Source organism: Protobothrops mucrosquamatus, unplaced genomic scaffold (genome assembly GCF_001527695.2).
Source record: "Protobothrops mucrosquamatus isolate PMUCROS unplaced genomic scaffold, P.Mucros_1.0 scaffold_227, whole genome shotgun sequence".
Taxonomy (NCBI): Eukaryota; Metazoa; Chordata; class Lepidosauria; order Squamata; family Viperidae; genus Protobothrops; species Protobothrops mucrosquamatus.
Genome location: NW_015386303.1, coordinates 102,001 through 117,723, shown reverse-complemented (window position 1 = coordinate 117,723; position 15,723 = coordinate 102,001). Strand labels below are relative to the sequence as shown.

At 50.9% G+C, this 15,723-nt stretch overlaps 1 protein-coding gene across 1 annotated transcript in view; it reads left to right on the top strand.

Moving 5' to 3' along the window:
- Positions 1 to 6,641: 6,641 nt before the first annotated feature.
- TONSL (tonsoku like, DNA repair protein) overlaps positions 6,642 to 15,723 on the top strand; it is a 37,524-nt gene continuing 28,442 nt past the window's right edge. Inside the window, exons 1-4 of the mRNA XM_029286825.1 lie at positions 6,642 to 6,663; positions 9,303 to 9,398; positions 10,837 to 10,979; positions 14,336 to 14,519. Coding sequence (XP_029142658.1) covers positions 6,642 to 6,663; positions 9,303 to 9,398; positions 10,837 to 10,979; positions 14,336 to 14,519 — 445 coding nt within the window. The remainder of the gene's footprint in view (positions 6,664 to 9,302; positions 9,399 to 10,836; positions 10,980 to 14,335; positions 14,520 to 15,723) is intronic.

Genomic DNA, 15,723 nt, shown 5'->3' with positions numbered 1-15,723 from the left:
CACGAGGGAGAGGTGGGGGTTAGAATAGCAGGGGTGGGGGGGAGCAACAGCTTTCACCCCCCCCCCTCCTGGGAGCCTCTCCATTGCTTCTCCTGCTTCCTCCCTTCCGTCCCCCCATGTGTCCTTCCCCCCCCCCACCCCAATCCTTGCGAGCACTAAACCTTATAAACCTAAACGGCTTTAAAAAAAAACGAGGAATGGTTTTAATGTCGTTGGGAATGAGTTCTTCTGTTCTTTTGTGGTCTGCGTTTCAAGTTTCTGTATGTAATGTAGTTAAAAAAAAATAATAATTGCCAAACCACACTGTCTCCTTGTGTGTGTATGTGTGTGTGTGTCTGTGAGAGAGACAAAGAGAGAGAGAAGCTGGTCAAAAGCGCTGGGCCTTTCAAGGTGGGCTCTAGCCAAGCCGGACTGTCCAGAAGGCTCTTGAAGAATGCAGAAGAACCATCTTCTCCGGAGGGAAGCCCCCCCCCTCCCCTTTTATAAACCAAAAAAATAAAATAAAATAAAAATGGTGGTCTTGGGGGCATGGCAAAGTCTAAAGCAGGGCAGCCTAACTGTGGAAGCTTTTTAAGACCTGTGGACTTCAACTCACAGAATTAATAATAATAATAATAATAATAATAATAATAATAATAATAATAATAATAATAATAATAATAATAATAATAATGGTGATGATGATGATGATGATGATGATGATGATGATGATGATGATGAAGTTGGAAGGGACCCTGGAGGTCATCTAGTCCAACTTCCTGCTCAGGCAGGAAACCCTATACCATTTCAGACAAATGGCTGTCCAGTCTCTTCTTAAAAACTTCCAGTGTTGGAGAAGGGAGGGGGGGAGGGAGGAAGAAAAGGAAGGAAGGAAGGAAGAAAGGAAGGAAGGAAAAAAAAATAACAGAGTTGGAAGAGACCTTGGAGGTCATGTAGTCCAACCCCCTGCTCAGGCAGGAAACCCTACACCATTTCAGACAAATGGCTGTCCAGTCTCTTCTTAAAAACTTCCAGTGTTGGCGCATTCACCGCTTCTGGAGGCAGGTGGTTCCACTGGTGAATTGTTCTAACTGTCAGGAAGTTGGTGGACTTCAACTCCCAGAATTCCTGAGCCAGCCACGCTGAGGGGGAAGGTAGAGGTTTCCAAGCTGAGCCAGGCTGGCTCAGGAATTCTGGGAGTTGAAGTCCACCAGCCATAAAAGAGCCAAGGTTGCCTACCCCTGTTCTGGGAGTTAAAGTCCACAGGTCTTCAAAGTCACTTAGATTGAACATCCCTGGTCTAAACTGAACCCAGAGTAAATCTGTGTCCCCATGGCCTGGGACAACAATCCCCATGTTTCCCTGACCCACATCCATTGTCCTTCATTCCCCCCACTCCCCTCCAGCCAAAGACACATTTAAGACTTTCAGCAGCATGTTGCCCCAGTAGGATTAGTATTTCTACCAACCCACCTAGGGCTTTGTGAGAGGAGAAGGATCCACCTGGAAAGTGGCACCCTTGGGAGAACCTGGGATCTGAGGCCCGCCTGTCAATCACCTCTTCCTTCCAGCCCACCTTTTGAGATAAGAGGTAAAGATAACCTTGATTGTCATTTTTTTACACTGTGGGCACGACGGCACAGATCAAAAACAAAATGTAGTTGCCCGCTCTCAAAAGTGAACACACGCAGGACACACACCTAAACATGCTATATTCAACACATGTGTAGACCCACACCCCTACATGTGCATGACACATGAATATTAAACACTGAATATATAACGGAAGGAGGAAGCTTGTGAGACATCTCCTGCAGAGCGTGTGAAGAAGGCTTTGACCTGGTTGACCTTCCCTTCAGAGCCACGGACGATGATCTACGCCTTTTCCAAAGCAGGGAAAAGAATTTCCATTGTTTTAGCTCAGTGTTTCTCAACCTTGACCATTTTAAGGCATGTGGACTTCAACTCCCAGAATTCCACAGCCAGCAATGCTGGCTGTGGAATTCTGGGAGTTGAAGTCCACATGCCTTAAAATGGTCAAGGTTGAGAAACACTGGTTTAGATGCTTCTACTGGCAAGGAATGACAAAGCAGCATTTACCAGGATGCTACTGACAAACGGATAAGCCAGGATCCTGAGAGTGGCCATGAACAGGATGCAAGACTCTGTTGTGTTGATTCTCACTGGAAGCTTCAAGGGGCTCCAGATGATCAGTATTTTAACACCTTTTGCAGGACGTGCAGTGGAATGCTGTTACAGCCAAGACATCCCAACTGACAAGAGTTTATTAAATTGTAATAAATCAGTTTTGGAGAGACAGCCAAGGCTGCTAATGGGCATTTGCACTTGAACAAAAGTTCTGATAATTTTTCTTCACTAGTTTTGTGTTTTCCAAAGTTCCCTTGTGTAGAGACTTTTCTCTGTGCTGTTCACCTGTACATGCAGCGTCTCAAAATTTCATTTTTTAGATGTGAAACGGGGATTTTTTTTGGGGGGGGGGAATGCAGTAACCCCTAACTTGGTTCAGGCTGCTGCTGCTGGCCCGAAGGAAATGCTGGGGGGGGGGTGCACTCCTTAGTGTCCAGTCCAGTCCAGGCCAACGAGAAGACTGGCCATTTCCTTGACGTTGCGCCTTGCCAGGAGGTTTGTGGTCATTCAAATAGGTCTGGAGGGAATCCTACAAGAAGAGAAATGTCTCTACAGGCCGTCCCCAGTTTACAACGGTCCTTTTTAGTGACCTTTCAAAGTTACAACGGCACTGAAAAAAAAAGGGACTTAGGGCCTTTTCCCACGGTTCTGTGTGTTGCAGCCTCCCCCGTGGCCACGGGATCAAAATCCAGACGCTTGGCGACCGACTCGCATTTGTGACGGTCGCCATGTCCCAGGGGGGTCCCGGGATATCCCCTTTTGCGACGATCTTCTGACGAGCCAAGTCAATGGGGGAAGCCAGATTCGCTTAACGACCGGCTTACGAACTTACCAACTGCAGCGATTCGCTTACCTGTGGCGAGAAAAGTCGTCAAAGGGGGCGGAACTCGACCTAACCGACGTCTCGCTTAGCAAACAGAAATGTTGGGCTCAATTGTGGTCGTCATTCGAGGACTGTCTGTACTTTGGGATTTATTTTTTTTCCTCCCTATCGATTTTTCTTTTATTCCAAAGATCAAAATACAACATCTGAAATAGAGACAAAATAAAACTAAACGAATGGGAATTAAAAATAGATGACATTTTATCCCCCCCACCCCCGAATATTATGGAGATTCTCCGTCCTCCAGGTCCAGGTTGCCCCAAAAGTGCTTTTTCAAGAGGCAGCTGGATTTTCTGATTTTTCTTTGAAGAGGTCTCGCTTCTCATCCAAGAAGCTTCTTCAACTCTTCTGCCATGTTTTGCGGAAATCCGTTCATACTTCCACACCGTCCGAAGGGGGCTCATCCCAGAGGCCATAGCTAAATGTCTGTGGAGATTCTCCATCGTCCAGGTCCAGGTTGTCCCAAAGGGCCTTTTTGCAAGACTTCCTTTGTTTTTTCTTGAAGACTTTTTGCTTCTCACCCAAGAAGCTTCTTCAGCTCTTTGTGCCCCCTAGTTCAAGGCTTTTCAACCAGTGGGACGGGTACCACCTGTGGCACATGGGCACCTGACAGGGGGTACGCAACCATCCTAGAAAAGTGGTAGCGGGGGAGGGGAATGAGCTGAACCGGTGGCAGCACCGCACAAGCCTGAGCGAGAGACGGCTGGAGCTGCAGGGCTGTCAGGGCTCAGCGGAAGCGCCAGGATCAGTGACGCTTTCCAACTGAACGGCGCTTTGGGGCTGTCAGGGCTCAGCGGAAACGCCAGGATCAGCGCCAGGCTCCAGCTGGAGCTCGGCGCTGATCCTGGTGCTTTTGCTGAGCCCAGAAGAAGCGCCGATCAGCTGGAATGTTGCAGCCTCTCCAGGGTCTTGTGATTTACATTCAGATGCTTGGCAACTGATTCATATTTATGACGGTCACAGTGTCCCAGGGTCATGTGAAGGGACCAAAACCTGCTCCAACCACCCAGCAGACGGGGGGAATAAAAGCCAAACACCCCCCACTCCACCCCCACTGCCAATCCTCAACAGAAATGCTCACAACAATGGAAACCTCGGACAGGAGGAAGAGCGTGGCCAGGCGAGCAGGCAGGTGTCTTGCTTGGCTGTGCCTTGGAGGGGCACTTTTTCCAGTGCCATTGTAACTTCCAACAGTCACTAAGCGAACTGTTGTAAGTCGAGGACTACCTGTACTTTATCACTTTTTTCCTTTTTTTTTTGGTCATAAAAGTTTTTGACACCCTTGCTAGGCGACTGGTGGTACTCGGATGTTGCCATATCCTAAAAGTGGCACAATGGGTGAAAAGGTTGAAAAGCCCTGCCCTAGTTGAACACTTACAAATCCATTGCAACGATTAATAGCTCCCCCCCCCCCTTGCAAAGCAGGTCCAAAATTTATAAGCATCTATTTTCTGTTGTGGGATTCTGAATCTGCTTTAGAGATGCAGCTCATAAGTACAAACTTCCCTAACCCGTGTGGACCAATCCTGCAAACAGGGACACGGCTGTCCTGTGGGAAAAAACACATCTTGGCTGCTGTGAGATGCGCATGTATGTTTGGCGCACTCTCTTTTAATTGCAAGTCTGCACATCCTTTTTCTGTTACTGGAAGAAAGGGGCCCAGGGCGATGGGAAGAGAACGGGCGAGTGGCAACTTTGTGACCTGTTTGGACTTCAACTCCCAGAATTCCTTGAGCCAGCAGGAATTCTGGGAGTTGGAAGTCCACAGGTTGTAAAGTTGCCAATAGTGGCCCACCTGTGGCCTAGAACAGGGGTCTCCAACCTTGGCCACTTTTAAGACTTGTGGACTTCAACTCCCAGAATTCCTGTGGCTGGCTGGGGAATTCTGGGAGTTGAAGTCCACAAGTCTTAAAAGTGGCCAAGGTTGGAGACCCCTGGCCTAGGAAAAAAATATCTATCTATAGAATTTCTATTTGTGGAATAGAAAATAAATGTCTAAATATTTCTCGGTTCAAACCTCTCCCTGCGCCCCGATGACGACACTTGCATTATGGCAAACCTTCAACCGCAAAATGTACTGGATATAGGCCATTTTGAAGGCTTTTAATAAGAGACGGGACAGCCATTTGTCTTGAAATGGCCTAGAGCAGGGGTAGGCAACCTTGGCTCTTTTATGACTCGTGGACTTCCACTCCCAGAATTCCTGAGCCAGCTGTGCTGAGGGGAAAGGGAGAGGTTTCCAAGCTGAGCCAGGCTGGCTCATTAATTCTGGGAGTTGAAGTCCACGAGTCATGAAGGGGCCATAGTTCCCCCATGCTGGCTCAGGAATTCTGGGAGTTGAAGTCCACCAGTCATCAAGGGAGCCATAGTTCCCCCATGCTGGCTCAGGAATTCTGGGAGTTGAAGTCCACGAGTCATGAAGGGGCCAAAGTTCCCCCATGCTGGCTCAGGAATTCTGGGAGTTGAAGTCCACGAGTCATGAAGGGGCCAAGGTTGCCTACCCCTGGACTAGGGTCTCCTGTTTGAGCAGGAGGTTGGACTAGAAGACCTCCAAGGGTCCCTTCCAGCTCTGATGATATTCTACGTTCTAAATCCCATAAAGAGGAACTGAGCTTCTCCGGTTGGTCCCTGCAACAAGGATTGAATTGGGGACGGACTGCAGGTAGTCCTCAAATTACAACGGTTCATTTAGCGACCAGTTACTGAAAAAAGTGACTGATGACCGTTTTTCACACTCAACGACCGTTGCAGCGTTTCCGTGATCCCGTGATCAAAATTAAGACACACGGCAGCCGACTCAGATTTACGACGGTCGCAGCATCCCGTGGTCGCGACAGTCTGACCAGCAAAGTCATTGGGGGAAGCCGGATTCACTTAACAACCGTGACTAATCTAACAAGTGCATCGATTCACTTAAGAACGGTGGGGAGAAAGGTGGTGAAACAGGGCAAAACTCAAAAAAACCCCTCATTTAGCCACAGAAATTCTGGGCTCGGTCGTAATTCGAGGACTTCCTGCACCTGAGACTTTCCAGCACTTCTCTGCTCTGGGGGGGGGGGGGGGTCCGTCCAGTTCTCTGCAAGGCTGGGAGCCCCTGCAATTCGGCCCCTGTTGCAGAATCAGCCACCCCCCCCCCCCGTCCCAAATCCTCTGCAGGTGGGGACACGGCTGGGAGGGGGGTATAAGAAGCGCCCCCCTCCCCAGATGTGCAACGGTGCTTGCAGGACCCTCCGCTGCAATGCAGACCCCCCCCCGTGCTGTCCTGCCCACCTTTCCGGGGGGGGGGAGGCTGAAGCAGGTTCACACATCGAAATGTTTGTCAAATCTGGCCGCGTTCAGACGGGCGGACTTCAACTCCCAGCATTCCCTGGCTAAGAAAGCAGCGCGGGGAATGCCGGGAGTTGAAGTCCACGACTCCTCCCGACGCCCGGATCCCGCGCTCTCGCTCTCTCTCTCCGACGGCCCCCACCTCCGGGAGAGGGGCGTGGCCCCGGCCAGGAGGAAGGCGGAGTCCGCTCTCGATAGGGCGGCCTCCAGCCAATGGCGAGGGGGCGCCGTCTCCCGGGCGGCCAATCGGGACGCGGCGGGGACGCGCGGGAACTCGGCGCGCGGGCGACGGCAGGGCGCCGCGATGGGCGATCGGGAGCTGCGTCGTGAGTGGTTGGAATTTGGGGTTGGGGAAGACTACAAATCCCATCCTCCGCGGCTGACCCCCGATCCCTCGCTTCTCCTGCCCTAACCGCGAGGCCCATCCTCCGCGGCCAGCCTGCCGCGAGCGCGGATGATGGGAGCTGGAGTCCGGGGGACGGCCGGAGGATTGCTGGGCGGGGAGAGAGCCGGGGACGGAGCGTTGAAAAACAGCGCCCTCCTTTGGCCCGCGGTCAGGGAGCCCCCTCCTGCGGTGAGGGGGCTTCCGAGGGGGGCTCCCCAGAGGTCCTCTAGTCGGGCCCTTGCAGTTGGTTTCCTCCTCCCCCCCCTTCCCCGGGATGCCGGGATCGCCTTCGAGGGGGGGGAGCTGTTGCAGGGGTCAAAGGGAGGAGTGGGGAAGGGGCTGGACTGGGGGAGGGGCAATCCTTGGACACTGCTCAGGTCGTGGAGGGGGGGGTCCTTGGGGCAGCCCCCCCCCAGCCTTTCTTGCCTCCCTCCCAGGGGGTTGGGTGGCCGGGAGGTCCGGCCCGTGCTTGGATCTAAGCGTGTCCAGATCAGAACATATAGAGTACATGGATCACAGTAACATAGAACATCAGCAGAGTTGGGAGGGACCTTGGAGGTCTTCTAGTCCAACCCCCTACTCAAGGAAGACACCCTATAATCAGGAGTAGGCAACCTTGGCTCTTTTATGACTCGTGGACTTCAACTCCCAGAATTCCTGAGCCAGCATGGCTGGCTCAGGAATTCTGGGAGTTGAAGTCCACGAGTCATAAAAGAGCCAAGGTTGCCTAGCCCTGCTATAGACCATTGGTAGTCTTTCAACCTACGGCCACAATTGAGCCCAAAATTTATGTGGCTAAGCGAGACACTTGTTAAGTCAGCTTTGCCCTGTTTTACAGCCTTTCTGGCCCCAGTTGTTAAGTGGATCTGGCTTCCCCATTGACGTTGCTGGTCAGGAAGCCACAAAATGGGGATCCCGGGAACCTGGGACGCTGCAACCGTGATAAATATGAGTCAGTGGCCAAGCCTCTGGATTCTGGTCACGTGACTGTGGTAACGCTGTGTGAAAAATGGTCCTAAGTCACTTTTTTTCAGTGCCGTTGTAACTCCGAACGGTCACTAAACAAGGACTTGTTAAGTTGAGCACTTCCTGTATTAAAAGCCTGACTTTAACCGGGAAAAGAAAAGGTCCAATGTTGCTTATCGCACTGGGCCTGAAAATGAACGATTTTAGCATGCAGACAAGGGCTGGGTTACAGCCATGAATCAGTGAGCATTTTTTAAAAGTACTACAGCGAGGTTATCTCAGATTCGGGAGCCCTCAGTGCAAATTAATGATGGTTAAAAGAAGAGCCGTACTAGATCAGGCCAATAAAAGGGTGCTCCTAGGTATTTATTTATTTGCTATCCTGTCTACATTATTTTTACGAATAACTCAAGACAACAAACATTTAATACGCTTTCTCCATGGGCTTTCATGCCTTGGCTGGCTTTAGGACTTACAGTGATCCTGGTGATTGCTCCAAAGTTACCTAGCTTTCATGCCTTAAGCGGGACTAGAACTCGCCGTCTCCTGGTCATTAGCCCACAGTTACTCGGTCGGCATTCATGACTAAGACAGTACTAGAACTCACTGTCTCTTGGTGATTGGCCCAAAGTCACCCAGCCAGCTGTCATGCCTAAGGTTGGACTAGAACTCACCGTCTCCTGGTGATTGGCCCAAAGTCACCCAGCCAGCTTTCATGACTAAGGTGGGACTAGAACTCACCGTCTCCTGGTCATTGGCCCAAAGTCACCCAGCCAGCTGGGTGCAGGGGGCCAAGAGAGTATTTGTAGCTGAGTTGAACTGCGTTTCTTTGATGCTCTCTGAGTTTGATGGATTTTTTTTTTTACAGATGTTTCATGACCCAACTAGGGGACATTATCAGTGCTAGAAGGGAGGGGGCTTTGGGCTCTGACCTCTGGTTGGTTTGAGTTCAAACACAAGGCTAAAAAGTGGGAGATGGTGAGTTCTAGTCCCTCCTTAGCCATGGAAGCTGGCTAAGAAGAAGTGAGGTGGCTTGGGCTGAGAGAGAGTGGCTGGCCCAGAGTCATCAAGCTGGCTTTCATGACTAAGGCAGAACTAGAACTCACCGTCTCCTGGTGATTGGCCCAAAGTCACCCAGTTGGCTTTCGTGCCTAAGGCAAGACTAGAACTCACCATCTCCTGGTGATTGGCCTAAGTCACCCAGCTTTCTTTCATGGTTAAGGAGAGATTAGAATTCATCATCTCCTGGTGATTGTCCCAACGTCACCCAGTCAGCTTTCATGACTAAGGCAGAACTAGAACTCACCATCTCCTGGTGATTGTCCCAAAGTCACCCAGTCGACTTTCATGACGAAAGCGTGACTAGAACTCACCATCTCCTGGTGACTGGCCCCAAATCACCCGACAGGCTTTCATGACTAAGGCGGGACTAGAACTCACCGTCTCCTGGTCACCCAGTCAGCTTTTGTGCCTAAGGCAGGACTTGAACTCGGGGTCTCCTGCTTTCTTGCCTGGCGCCTTAACCACTGGACCAAACCAGCTCTCAACCATGTGGAGGATCCATCTTTTAAACCCTGTGGTGAGATTCATGCCGCTTCCCTTCGCCTCCTCCAGAGATCCGGAAGAGCAAGGAGAGAGCGCAGCGGAAGGGGGACCACAAGGAGGAAGCCGCTCTCTGCAACCGGCTGGGAGAGTTTTTGGCCCGTCACGGTGAGCGTCACGAGGGTTGGGACCATCAGCTCAGGCCGCTTCAGAGGCCACCCACAGCGGTCCCTTCACACGGCATCGCCGGTACAAGAGGAAACGTGGGGATAGAGAACTCAGTGAATCTCTGAGGTTGAGGGCACAAAGGAGACGTGTATCTGGTGGTCCTCGGCTTACGACCACAGCTGAGTTAGTAACACGGTCTGCCTTCCCTCTTGACTTTGCTGGTCAGAAAGCTGCAAAAAAGGAATCCCGGCGACTGTCATAAATACAAGTCAGTGGCCAAGGGTCCGAATTTTGATCACGTGACCCTGGGGATGCTGCAACAGTCGTAAGTGTGAAAAACGGCTGCAAGTGGTCTTTTTCCCCCTCTTCTCCCAGTTCAGTGCATGAGCCCCCCCCCAGGGTTGCCTCCCCAGGGAGTCCTCGGCTTACGACCACAGCTGAGCCCAACATTTATGTTGTTACGTGAGAATTTGTGAAGTGAGTTTTGCCCTTTTTTTACGACATTTCTGGCCACAGTTGTTAAGTGAAACACTGCAGTTGTTCAGTTTGTAACCTGGCTGTTAAGTGAATCTGGCTTCTCTCATTGACTTGGCCGGCCAGAAGGTCGCAAAGGGGGATCACGTGACCTCATCCCACCCTGGGACACGGCGACCGTCATAAATGTGAACCGGTTGCCAAGCGTCTGAATTTTGATCACGTGACCGTGGGGATGCTTGAAAGGTCGTAACTGTGAAAAACGGTCATAAGTCGCTTTTTTTCTGTGCCGTAACTTCGAACGGTCCCTAAAATCTCACACACCCTCAGAATTCAGGTGAGGCTCTGCAGAAGAGTGAAATGAAGGCCTGGCCATTCGTCCCCTCCATTGCTTCATCACCGACTAAGAGTTGGAAGGGACCTTGGAGGTCTTCTAGTCCAGCCCCCTGCTCAGGCAGGAGACCTTACACCATTCCAGACAAATGTTTGTCCAATCTCTTCTTGAAAACCTCCAGTGATGGAGCATCCACAACTTCTGGTGGCAAGCTGTTCCACTGGTTAACCCTAACTATACAGGAACTTTCTCCTTAGTTCCAGGCTGCTTCTCTCTTTGGTCAGTTTCCAGCCATTGTTTCTCTTCCTGCCTTCCGGTGCTTTGGAGAATGAGTTGACCCGCCCCCCTCTCTTTTAGGGCAGCCCCTCAAGTATTTGAACACTGCCATCATGCCCCCCCCCCAGTCCTTTTCTTCTGAACCTTTATAGAATACAGAATGACAGGAGTTGGAAGAGACTCCGGAGGTCTTCTAGTCCAACCCCAGGGAGGAGACCCTATAACCGTTTCAGACAAAGGGCTGTTTGGTCGCCTCTTGAAAACCTCTCAGGATGGAGCCCCCACAGCACCCTGATACATTTCCCAGAGTTCCTCCGCCGCCTGATGGTCACCGCTGCCCCTTCCGCCCCGCAGGACGCTTTCGGGAGGCTCTGGACGAGCACAGGCTGGAACTGCAGCTCCTGGAGAGCGGCGAGGACCTCATCGGCTGCGCGGTCGCCCACCGGAAAATCGGGGAGTGCTTGGCTGAGCTGGAGAGCTATGAAGCTGCCCTCAAGGTAGGAAGGACGGGAGACTTTGTCTGAAAGGGTATAGGGCAGGGGTCGGCAACCTTGGCTCTTTTATGACTGGTGGACTTCAACTCCCAGAATTCCTGAGCCAGCATGAGGGAACTATGGCCCCCTTTAAGACTCGTGGACTTCAACTCCCAGAATTCCTGAGCCAGCATGGGGGAACTATGGCCCCCTCATGACTGGTGGACTTCAATTCCCAGAATTCCTGAGCCAGCATGGGGGAACTATGGTCCCCTCATGACTGGTGGACTTCAACTCCCAGAATGCCTGAGCCAGCATGGGGGAACTATGGTCCCCTCATGGCTTGTGGACTCCAACTCCCAGAATTCCTGAGCCAGCCTGGCTCAGCTTGGAAATTCTCCCTTTCCCCTCAGCATGGCTGGCTCAGGAATTCTGGGAGTTGAAGTCCACGAGTCACAAAAGGGCCAAGTTTGAAGACCTCTCAGTTAAAGGAACATATAAAAGCATAATTAATGTTAATTAATGTAGACTTTATTAGTTTAGAGCAGGAGTAGGCAACCTGGGCTCTTTTATGACTCGTGGACTTCAACTCCCAGAATTCCTCAGTCAGCATGGCTCAGCTTGGAAACCTCTCCCTTTCCCCTCAGCATGGCTGGCTCAGGCATTCTGGGAGTTGAAGTCCACCAGTCATCAAAGAGCCAAGGTTGCCTACCCCTGCTATAGGGTTTCCTGTCTGAGCAGGGGGTTGGACTCGATGACCTCCAAGGTCTCTTCCAACATCATCATCATCATCATCATCATCATTATTATTATTATTATTATTATTATTATTATTATTATTATACCATATCCGTTATCGGATGTTGGCGATCACGTTGGCGATCCTGTTTTTATCAGCAGCCGCACGAAAAAGTGCTGCTGAGTTTTGTCCAAACCGGTCCCTGAGATTTTGAAGCCACGATGTTCTTCTTCTGCCTGGACCTCGTTTGCCTTCCATCTTTCCCTGGAGGATTAAATGGAGCATGCCGTATTTTTCTGGGTGTCGCATCACATGTCCAAAATATTCTAACTTTCCTTTTTTAATTGTTTTGGTGATTTCCCTTGGCTTTCCCAGGCGGCTTATCCCCTCCTCATTTCTGATCTTGTCAACCCAGCTTCTACGTAACGGCCGCCTGTAAATCCACATTTCAAATGCTTCTAGTCTCTTCTGTCAGAGACCAACTCTCTACTCCATGGAGCAGGATAGCCCACAAACACAGGACCACAATTTATGTATTTGCTGAAAACCATCTTTTGTGGGTTTTGGCAAAGACACACCCTAGCAAACAACAACCGCTTAATGACCGCTACTAAAAATCGATCATAAAATCAGATCGGCCATCATGTGAGGCTCCATAATGGTTGCAAGTCATGGACTGCCCGTACTTAACGGTCAGCCCAGTGAACGGGGATTTGAGCTGGTTGCGTTGTAGTGCGTGCAGCCCCCTCTCCGTCTCTCTCTTCCCCAGCACCAGCGTCGCCACCTGGAACTGGCCAGCTCCGTCTCCAACGGGTTGGAGGAGCAGAGGGCGTGGGCCACCATTGGCCGCACCTACATGTTCATGGCCGAGAGTGACCCGCTGGGGGAGTCCCTGCAGGAGGCTGAGAAAGCCTTCATGAAGAGCCTGACTGTTCTGGAGGAGAAGCTGGAAGGTACCAGGGATGGAGAGAGGTGGGAGGCAGGGCAGGGCCCCCCCGGGATCCCAGGGGTTGGTATCCCCTCCTGCTGAAGGTGGGACAAGGCCTTTGGGGGGCTTAAGAACTTGCGTCTTCCTTATGGGAGGCTCCCCAGGTTTGGGGTGGAAGCTGGCTGGTCTACACGAACGAGGGTAAATACAGTGGTACTTGGGTACTCGATTGCTTCCAAACTCTTCAAATTTGATACTCGGTGCATTTTGACATTAAAGTGTCCTGGTATTTGTNCCAGAATTCCTGAGCCAGCATGGGGGAACTATGGCCCCCTCATGACTGGAGGACTTCAATTCCCAGAATTCCTGAGCCAGCATGGGGGAACTATGGTCCCCTCATGACTGGTGGACTTCAACTCCCAGAATTCCTGAGCCAGCATGGGGGAACTATGGTCCCCTCATGACTGGTGGACTTCAACTCCCAGAATTCCTGAGCCAGCATGGGGGAACTATGGCCCCCTCATGGCTTGTGGACTCCAACTCCCAGAATTCCTGAGCCAGCCTGGCTCAGCTTGGAAATTCTCCCTTTCCCCTCAGCATGGCTGGCTCAGGAATTCTGGGAGTTGAAGTCCACGAGTCACAAAAGGGCCAAGTTTGAAGACCCCTCAGTTAAAGGAACATATAAAAGCATAATTAATGTTAATTAATGTAGACTTTATTAGTTTAGAGCAGGAGTAGGCAACCTGGGCTCTTTTATGACTCGTGGACTTCAACTCCCAGAATTCCTCAGTCAGCATGGCTCAGTTTTGAAACCTCTCCCTTTCCCCTCAGCATGGCTGGCTCAGGAATTCTGGGAGTTGAAGTCCACCAGTCATCAAAGAGCCAAGGTTGCCTACACCTGCTATAGGGTTTCCTGTCTGAGCAGGGGGTTGGACTCGATGACCTCCAAGGTCCCTTCCAACATCATCATCATCATCATCATCATCATCATCATCATCATCATCATTATTATTATTATTATTATTATTATTATTATTATTATTATTATACCATATCCATTATCGGATGTTGGCGGTCATGTTGGCGATCCTGTTTTTATCAGCAGCCGCACGAAAAAGTGCTGCTGAGTTTTGTCCAAACCGGTCCCTGAGATTTTGAAGCCACAATGTTCTTCTTCTGCCTGGACCTCGTTTGCCTTCCATCTTTCCCTGGAGGGTTAAATGGAGCACGCCGTATTTTTCTGGGTGTCGCATCACATGTCCAAAATATTCTAACTTTCCTTTTTTAATTGTTTTGGTGATTTCCCTTGGCTTTCCCAGGCGGCTTATCCCCTCCTCATTTCTGATCTTGTCAACCCAGCTTCTACGTAACGGCCGCCTGTAAATCCACATTTCAAATGCTTCTAGTCTCTTCTGTCAGAGACCAACTCTCTACTCCATGGAGCAGGATAGCCCACAAACACAGGACCACAATTTATGTATTTGCTGAAAACCATCCTTTGTGGTTTTTGGCAAAGACACACCCTAGCAAACAACAACCGCTTAATGACCGCTACTAAAAATCGATCATAAAATCAGATCGGCCATCACGTGAGGCTCCATAACGGTTGCAAGTCATGGACTGCCCGTACTTAACGGTCAGCCCAGCGAACGGGGATTTGAGCTGGTTGTGTTGTGGTGCGTGCAGCCTCCTCTCCGTCTCTCTCTTCCCCAGCACCAGCGTCGCCACCTGGAACTGGCCAGCTCCGTCTCCAACGGGGTGGAGGAGCAGAGGGCGTGGGCCACCATTGGCCGCACCTACATGTTCATGGCCGAGAGTGACCCGCTGGGGGAGGCCCTGCAGGAGGCTGAGAAAGCCTTCATGAAGAGCCTGACTGTTCTGGAGGAGAAGCTGGAAGGTACCAGGGACGGAGAGAGGTGGGAGGCAGGGCAGGGCCCCCCCGGGATCCCAGGGGTTGGTATCCCCTTCTGCTGAAGGTGGGACAAGGCCTTTGGGGGGCTTAAGAACTTGCGTCTTCCTTATGGGAGGCTCCCCAGGTTTGGGGTGGAAGCTGGCTGGTCTACACGAACGAGGGTAAATACAGTGGTACTTGGGTACTCGATTGCTTCCAAACTCTTCAAATTTGATACTCGGTGCATTTTGACATTAAAGTGTCCTGGTATTTGTTTTGTATTCGACGCGCTCCGATAGAAAGAGGGGGAAGACCACGGGGAACGGACAGGAAGTCCTTCCCAGCCGAAACAAAGGGCCAGCTGGTAAGAGACCTGCTTTGTGTGGTATTTGTTGTTTTTAGCACTTGTCACCCCTCCTGTGTGGTGTCCCCCATTAACCAATTAATGATGAATACCCAGGTACCACTGCACGTGTGTCCCAGAATAATAGGGCAGGATCCAATCTGAGTCGGTCACCGGGATCACAGATTTCGTCTCCCGAGCTTTCGGAGCCTGTCCGCGGGGAACGTCTCTCTTTTCAAAACAACACAACAGAATAACTCAGCTGGAAGGGATCTTGGAGGTCTTCTAGTCCAGGGGTCCCCAACCCCTGGTCCGTGGACCAGTACCGGGCCAGCAATCAGTCCGCCCAAACAAGCAAAGTCCCATCCGCGGGATGCAGGCAGCACGCAAAATCAGGCACCCTCCGGTCCGCGGAAAAAACCTCTCTCCACGGAACCGGTCCCTGGTGTCCAAAAGGTTGGGGACCTCTGATCTAGTCCAACCCCCTGCCCAGGCAGAAGACCCTATACCGTTTCAGACAAATGGTTGTCCAGTCTCTTCTTGAAAACCTCCAGTGATGGAGCATTCACCGCTTCTGGAGGCAGGTTGTTCCACTGGTTCATTGTTCTAACTATCAGGAAGTTTCTCGTTAGTTCTAGGTTGCTTCTCTCCTTGATTAGTTTCCCTCCGTTGTTTCTTGTTGTGACTTCTGCTGTTTTGGAAAATAAGTTGACCCCCTCTCCTCTTTGTGGCAGCCCACACACACGCACACACATATATAATATAGATAGATATCTATAGAATATATATTATACAATATACATAAAATGCGTGCGCTGGGCTGTCCTACTGATTGTGTTTATATGGTTCCTGGTCGTGTGTAGCTTT